Source organism: Heterocephalus glaber, unplaced genomic scaffold, assembly GCF_053883595.1.
Source record: "Heterocephalus glaber isolate CG9 unplaced genomic scaffold, H.glaber_assembly_v1.0 deba00000943, whole genome shotgun sequence".
Lineage (NCBI taxonomy): Eukaryota > Metazoa > Chordata > Mammalia > Rodentia > Bathyergidae > Heterocephalus > Heterocephalus glaber.
In genome coordinates, this window is record NW_028258175.1 from 648,887 (window position 1) to 656,764 (window position 7,878).

At 61.9% G+C, this 7,878-nt stretch overlaps 1 protein-coding gene across 1 annotated transcript; it reads right to left on the minus strand.

Moving 5' to 3' along the window:
• Positions 1–90: 90 nt before the first annotated feature.
• Trim72 (tripartite motif containing 72) lies at positions 91–7,878 on the minus strand. Its single transcript, XM_004856242.3, has 7 exons — positions 5,443–7,878; positions 4,707–5,101; positions 3,381–3,476; positions 3,072–3,302; positions 2,679–2,701; positions 1,492–1,610; positions 91–690 (listed from the first exon to the last, which is right to left on the minus strand). The coding sequence occupies exons 2-7, from the start codon at positions 5,094–5,096 to the stop codon at positions 116–118; spliced, it is 1,434 nt and encodes a 477-aa protein (XP_004856299.1). The 5' UTR covers positions 5,097–5,101; positions 5,443–7,878; the 3' UTR covers positions 91–115.

Below are 7,878 nucleotides of genomic sequence, written 5' to 3' on the forward strand. Positions count from 1 at the left end.
CTCTGACGGACCCGTCAGGCTGCTCGCGGGTACCGACCCCTCACCCCGTCTTCCGTCTGTGCCTCGCTCCTCCCTGCCCCGCCCGCCCGCCCGCTGCTCCTACTCCTGCTCCTGCTCAGGCCTCCCCGGCCTCGGGCCACACGAGCTCCAGCGGCTGCGCGTTCTTGCCCCTGTCGTGCCAGCAGACGTCGAAGAAGGGGTACACGGGCCCCGGCAGGCGCTCGTGGAAGGCGAAGAGCGGGGTCAGCGCGTCGGCGTCGCTGGCGTCGTAGAAGGCGAGCACGCCGTCGCCGAAGCTCAGGTAGAGGCCGACGCGCGTGGGCCGCCGCTCGGGGACGCGCAGGGCGCGCGGCTCCTTGGCCTCCACGTGCGCCTCCAGCGCCTTCCCGTCGCGCAGCCCCAGCAGCCAGAGCCCCTGCGACGGCGCCGCGTGCAGCCGGCCACGCCGGGGCGCCTCCGCCGCCATCACGCCGAGGGCCCAGCGCGGCTTGTCGCCCACCTCCACCTCCCAGTAGTGCTCGCCGGCCGACAGCAGCTGCTGCGCCACCACCGCCACCGCCTTGTCGAACTGGCGCGCGTCCTCGCTGGCCGGCGGCGCCTTCTGCTCCGTGCACTCCACGCGGCGGCCCGCGGCGGTCACCACCAGGCTGGGGTGCGCCGAGCCCGGGTCGAAGGTGAGCTCCTCCAGCGCTGCAGGGACGCCGCGGTCAGCAGGCCTCGGCTGCTGCCTGTGCCGGGCAGCGCCTCCCGGATTCCTTCTGCCCAGCTGCCTGATTCCCTCCCTCCAGCCCCGCGCCGGACAGAGTTGTACGGAGCCGGGGACCTGCCGCCTGCAGCGCCAAGGAGGCCCGGTTCTCGGTCCCTCTGCCGGAGGGTGGGGTCCCTGGGGACCGGACCCTTTGCACTGAGCTACACGCCTAGGAGGCTGAAGGGATCACAGCTGGGCGCCACCACACCCGGCCTCCGTCACTTTGAGCGGGCTTCTGGGTCTTACTTTTCTCTTGATGAAACCCAGGGTCTCCAGCCCCACCGCACTGACCACCAGGGGCCACACGGCTGCAGCCGCGCCTCGTGCCCTGTAGCACCCAGACGGGCTCTACCTCTTGGTAGGTGAGGCTGAGGCCTTGAGCTTCCCCAGCCGTGGCCACGACAGCCAGTGTGTGACCCAGGCCCGTGCCAGGGAGCCAGGGGCTCCGCGGATCCTCAGCCAGCCCCCTTGCACTCCCATGAGCAGGAGTCAGCATCTCCACATCCAGCGAGAGGCCAAGGGTGGCGCAGGGCTCTGGGGTTCAGACCCACGCCCCAGCCTCCTGTCCGCCCCTGTCAGTCACTTGTGAGCCCCGCGCCCTCAGAAGTCCCCCATGTGCGGGTTAGGCGCTGCAAGGGGAGCCAGAGCTGCAGTGTGGGTGCCCTCTTCAGTGACCTGGGTTGAGCCGGGACTCCCACTGGCCCCTGGTTAACACACACACCCAGGTACCGCCCTCTCGGTACCTGGCATCAGAGCCCGGAACATCTTCCTCCACACCTGGAATTTGAAGTCATCTGAAATGACAGGCAGCTGGATATCCAGACGGGCAGGGGGTGATGACTCTGCCAGGATCTTCTGCAGCCTGGGGGTGCGGAGGTGAAGGGAGGTGTCTTTGCCCTCCCCACAGAGGATAGGGCCTGAGGGGAAGGAAGCTTCCAGCATCTCCTCACATTGCAGCTGCACTGAAAACTCCTGCGGGAGTTTCGCTTTGGGCGCAGGAAAAAGCACTGCAGATGGACGGAGCTGATGGCTGCATGTGAATATGCCAGTGCCACAGAGTATACACTGTACACTTACAAATGCTTAAAAGAGCCAGGCGTGGCAGCACACACTTGTAATATACACTTAGGAGGCCGAGGCAGGAGAGTCACTGCAAATTCAAGGCCAGCCTGGGCTACATGGCAAGTCCCTTTCTCAAAAAAAAAGAAAAAAATTGTAGAATATATATAACATAAAATGGTTTTTTTGGTTTTTTTGTCTTGTTTTTTTTTTTGCAGTACTGGGCGTCAAACTCAGGACCTCATGCTTGCAAGGCAGGTGCAGCACCACTGGCACCTGGTTTTGCTTTTTGAGACAGGGTCTCACTACGTAGTGCAGGCTGTCTTGAACTCACTATGGAGCCCAGGCTGGCCTGGAACTCTTGGTGATCCTCCTGCTTCAGCCTCCTGAGTTCTGGGATCACAGGTGGTGTCCCACCATACTGGGCTCTACAATTTACTTTAAGAAATAAATAAAACTCTTCTGCTGGGATAAGGTCCAAGCTTCTCAGCCCTTCCTAGTCTGCCACACCAGCTTTGTCTCTGGCCTGCCGGCCTTTGCACTTGCTCTCCCTCTACTTGTCCTGCTGTTTCCCCATTTCTTCCCAGTTAGCGCCCGTCCCTTCCTCCAGGAGCCAGCTCAGATGCCCACTCCTCTGGGAAGCCCCTGGCCCCACCACCACACAGCAGGGCGCACGGTGCCTGTGAGGCCCACCCAGCTGGCTCACACCAGCAGCCTTGCCCTCGGTGGGGGCCGGGTCTAACTGGTTTCTGTGTCCACACAAAGCACAGGGAGCGGGGAGCGATGTGAGGCGCACAGCGTGGGAGTGCACGGTGACTAGCAGGTGTCACTAGAAGCCAAGGGCAAAGGGGGCACAGCCAGGTTACCTCACCTGCTTGTCACCAGGCAGTATTTCTGGGGGAGAAAGAGAGTGGAGGTGAAGCAAGCTGGAAGGACTCTGGGGACTGCTGAGGATGTGGGGCACCGGAGCACTGGGCCGGAAGGCGCAGGAGAGCCAGAAGGACCCCGGGCTCAAGGTCACCCTAGCCCCGTCCCTCTGCCTGCATTAGAGCACAGTGCCCTCCCTAGGGAACCCGTGTTCCTGTCGGAAGGCTGTCCTGATGAGTAAATGGACCTAATGGTCTGTAGTACGAAAGACGTCCACTTGGACAACAGACCTTGTGCAGTGCCCCCCATGTGTGACCCAGCGCACCCCATGCCTCTCGGCCTCGTCGCCTCCACCCGCCCGTGGAGCCTGAGCCGGGGCTGGGATCATGCCGCTCACCATGAGGAACTCGGTCTGTGGCTTGTCGGCCACCTCCTCCAGCACCTGCTCCATCTCCCGCAGCTGCTCCAGGTAGGAGTTCAGGCCCGCCAGCTCCCGCTGTAAGGCCGCCCCAGCCTCGCCTCGAACTCGTTCCGCCTCCCGGTCCAAAGAGCCCTCCAGGGCAGCCAGGAACAGCCGCATCTTGCCCAGCTGCTCCCCAACAGCCCCCCGGAACTGCCGCACCGTCTCCTGTGAGGGGCAGGGGAGAGCACTCGGCAGGACGCCCTCGGCCCGGACCCCTGATCCCAGGCCCGCAGCGGCCCTCACCTCCACCTCCACTAGCTGGTGCTGCAGCAGGCCCACGCTCTTCTCCTTGCGCTCACAGGCCTCCTGCAGCTGCGTCTTCTGCTGCGGGAGCTGAGTCTGGGAGCAGGGCGTAAGAGAGACGAGATGCTGACCACCCCAGCGCACCCCACGCCTGCCATCCGGAGCTGGGCCTCAGTGCCAGCTCCTCCGGCCATGTCCCCAGACCCAGACCCTTCATGCCTCCGGGCCTGGCCAGCATTGGTCCTGGGGTCCAACCCCTCCCTGAACCCGCTCCCCCACAGCCAGCCCCAGGGATGACAAGCTCCGGTGGAATTTGGTCTCCCAGACCAGACTGGCAGGTATAGCGCTGTCCACACAGCAGGCTTCTGGGGCCAGTGAGACTGTGCAGGAGGAAATGCAAACCCCACGCCAGGGCCTCAGTCGCCTCTGGGGACACGCAGCTTTCTGAAGGCGTCCTGAATGGGCCAACTGAACCCTAAACCCAGGCTGACTCCTACCCAGAACCTGTGAGCTTGTGGTTCCCAGAATGCGAGCACGGGGAGCCCCTAATAGTTGGACAAAGCTGCTTCTGCTGGGGGCGGGGGTCTCGGAACCCGGCGGGTCCCTTCCTGACTCCGTGGCTTCCTGCTCAGTGTCCCCCTCTGCAGAATCGGGGTGACCCTGCCCCTAACAGCGGGGAGCGGGGACTGCGGGAGCCGTGTGCCGAGGGGTCGCGGCCTTTCCCGGGCCGTCGGCTGCAGCGGCTCGGGCTACTCGGGCTGCTCTCCGACGTCGCCTCCTACGGACTCGGCCGACCTCTCGTCCGCCTTGCTGCTGGACACGCGTCTGCCCTGAGGCGAGGCCGAGCGGCTTGGGGACCTGACGTGAGCCCCACCCTTTCTCGCCCGGACCCCAGGCATCCCCCTGCCTTCCTCTCCCTTCCACCCCACCCCTGCGACCCGCAGACTGGATCTCTGGATCTCGCCGCTTCTGCCCCCAGTTCCTTCCAGGGTTCTGGTCTCTGTCCGAAGATAAGGATGGGCGAGGCTGTGCATGCTGGGGTCCGCCCCACAGGTGGGCCTGGGCCGGGTGGGCTCGGAGGAGTAGGGTTCTGGGGTGGGCTAGGAGTCCCCTGAGGCCAGGCTGGGGCCTTGAGGACGCGAACTCCGGCTCGAGGGCGGAGCCCTGCGGCCTGTCCCAGCGCCCGCCGTGGGCCGGTCTCCTTCGCCAACCCTGACTCCTGGGCGCTGAGGCGCGACGTGGGGTCCCGGACCCCAGCTCCACCGGAACCGAGCCTCCCGCGCCCTGGCCACTCGGCCTTCGCCCCTCGGGCCCCCGGCCGCCCACCTTGAGGCGCGCGTGGGCCTCGGCGGCGGGCAGCAGGCGGTGGCCGCGGTGGGAGCCGAGCGAGGCGCACACGCCGCACACGAGCGCGCGGTCCTGCTCGCAGTAGACGCTCAGCGGGTCCCGGTGCTCCTCACAGTGGCCCTGCGGCGCCCGCGCCAGCCCCTCCACCAGGCGCGCCAGCTGCAGGTTGGTGCCGAGCGCCTGCGGCCGCGTGGGCGCCTGGCAGCTGGGACATGGCGCCGTGCCGTCCGCGTTCGGCTCCCCGCCCACGCGGCCCAGGCAGGCGCGGCAGAAGCTGTGGCCGCACTCCAGGGTCACCGGCGCGTCGAACAGCTGCAGGCACAGCGGGCAGGACAGCTCCTGGTGCAGGAGGCCGGGAGCGGCCGACATGGCGCCTGCAGGGGGCGCGGCCGTCAGCGGGGTCAGCTCGGGTCTGCAGCCCTCGGGGAGGAGCCCTCCCCGGGGCTCGGGGAGGAACTCCGGCTTTGCCACGGAGGACAAGGGACTCGGTCTCGGTCCTAAAGACAGCCCCCCGCGCTCCTCTCAGACCCACCGAAACGTGCCGGGTCGGTCGGGCCGCGGTCACCCAGCTCCTAAGCACAGTCTCGCTGAGCCTGCCTGTCTTAGCCAGGCCGCAGCCTCTGGCCCAGGCTAGGCCTCAGCGCGCCAACCCTGAATTCTCCAGAACCCCCCAGCCCCGGCCCGGCCCCCGCGCCTCCAGGCCCGCAGGACTCACAGGTCGTGTGCGAGGTCTTAGCCACAGAAGACTCCCGGAGGACCAGAGTCAGGCCTCCCCGAGGCGATCAGAGCTGCGGCGGCAGCAGGCTTAGAGCAAGGACAGCAGTGGGCAGCAGGGGCATAGGCACACCCAGAACAGGACAGGGGACAGAGGGCGGAGCCTGCCCGGGGCTATATTTAGCTGCGCTGCCCACCTCCTCGAATCACTTCTGGAAACTGATCTAGCTGAGCAGCCAGCTGGCAGGCGCCTGTCAGGGCCACCTGTCCTGGCCCATCCGCGGCTCTCGCAGGCCCGGCCTGAGGTCGGGGCTCAGAGCCAGTGGGGGACAGAAATGCGAGCACCAGGCAGCGTCCCCTTCCTAACCCACTTCCACCTCTACACCCGGGCTTCCTTCCCCCTGCCTGTGCCCCTCCCCAGCTGTCAGCCTCTGCTTCCCGAGATCCCAGCTCACCCAGGTCTCCGACAGAATCACCCGACCCGCAAAAGGCCTGAAAGGTTTTCTTCCAGAGGTCAGGCGAGGGCATTTTCTCCTGAGTGCTTAACAGCCCTGGAGCCACGTGAGCCCCTGAGTGCTGGGAGAATGAAGGATAGATAGTTGAATAAATGAATGAAGTGAATCCAGACCCCGCAGCCAGAAGTCCGTTCTGCCCTGGGAGCCCCAGGCCTTCTGTATGTATGCTTCTCTTTCAGTCTCAGTTTAGATTTCATTCAGCATCTGACCCCATTCATTGCTCTGCCTGTTTCTTATCCTGTTTCCCCCGTTCCACAAGAGCCTTGCACCTGCCACTCTCTCTGACTGGGAGAGGTTTCAAACCCAGATACTGCACAGCAGACTTCTGGGAAGATGGAATGGTGAGCAGCAGAGAAAGAGCCCCTCTGAGACTTGGTGTCCTGACACTGGAATACAGCAGCTCGAGGAGGAGGAGGGAAGCAGTTCCCCGGGATGCAGGAAGGGTCTGACAAGAACTGAAGCCTACAGGGAGGGTGGAGAAAGACCAGGCAGGCTCTCTCCCAGAGCCCAGACTCTCCTCAAGGGAAAGGCCGAACTGACTACAGACGGCCCCAGAACACAGTGACTACAGACGCCCCCAGAAGCCTCCTTGGAGAAACACGCCAGTGGACAAACTGGACTGCAGCGGCTGGTGAGTTATCCGGGTTCAGACCTCACCCAGGAGAAGGGAATTGGCTGGTAGCCATCTTGGAGAGGGGCCTACTAAGCTTAGAACTCGGAACAGCTGTAGGCGACTCCATCTAGTGGCTCCTGGTGCCTCAGTATGGGTGCCGAGTTCAAGTTAGCAGGAGGTCAGGGAGCAGAGTTCAAACCAGCAGGAGAGACACATAGACTGTTGTAGGCTCGAGGAATCCGGTTCCAGCCTCAGAGCCAGAAACTGGCCTGAACTTCAAAGGAACTAAAGGGGCAGGCTGGCTGGGATTATCCACTACCCCACTGTGAAGCTGCAGCTAACTTGCTGGGATTAATCAGTTTGGCTCTGGACTCTGTTTACCCACCTTACCTAACAGTGACAGGAGAGACACATCTTGAATTGGACATTTTGGGGTTTTTTAATCTTTTTCCTTTTCTTTTTTTCCTTTCTTATTCTTGTTTTGTTTAGTTTTTTCTTGATTGTTTTCTTGATTATTTGAACAGTTTCTAATTTTTTTGTTTTTGCTCTGTTCTGTTCTTTTCCTTTTCTTTTCTCTTTCCCACCTGTCTGCTTCACCAGTTTCCTAGTTTGTCCTCTGCCTTGCTTCCGATCGCTTCCTCTTCTTCTATTTCTGTTTTTTACCCCCACCCCCTTTTAAATCTTCTCCTAAGGGATTAGGAGAATGCCATATTAAGGGCTACAGTTTGTCATTTTCTAGGCTGTGTTTGATGCTATTGTTATTGCTGATTGTACTACGTCAGCCAAGGTGACGTAATTGTGTTCAGCAGTTGTTCCTCCTGGTATACCAAGACTGAGATCACCGAAGGGTCGTTAAAAAGAAAGAAAAAAAACCCTACAGGCCAGTGCCAAAGAACTGGCGGCTGGGCCAAATAGGCAGAAACTTCTCCTCCCCAGTAATTGAAGAGGTGGGGTCCTGCAACAGACTCAAGCCCCAAAGCCAGCTACACCTGGAAGATGCTTCTGAGAAGTAGTCATCCCTAAAGCTCCAAGTACTGGTGATGAAGCTGCTCACCATAAGCAACTTGCAGGCATCAACTCAGGAATCAAACTCTGAAAACTGGGTACTGCACGTCTCCCTGCCTCCCTGCCTCACATCTGCATTCAACCTCACATTTTGATGAGGCCTTCTCTAAGACCTTCTTCTCTTTCTTTTTGGCCCTCGATCCTCCTTCCTCAGTCTCCCAAGAAACTGGGGTTATACAGATGGCTCCCCATGCCTGGCAATTCCAAGAGTTTTATTGGTTTTTGTTTGTTTTTGCAGTACTGG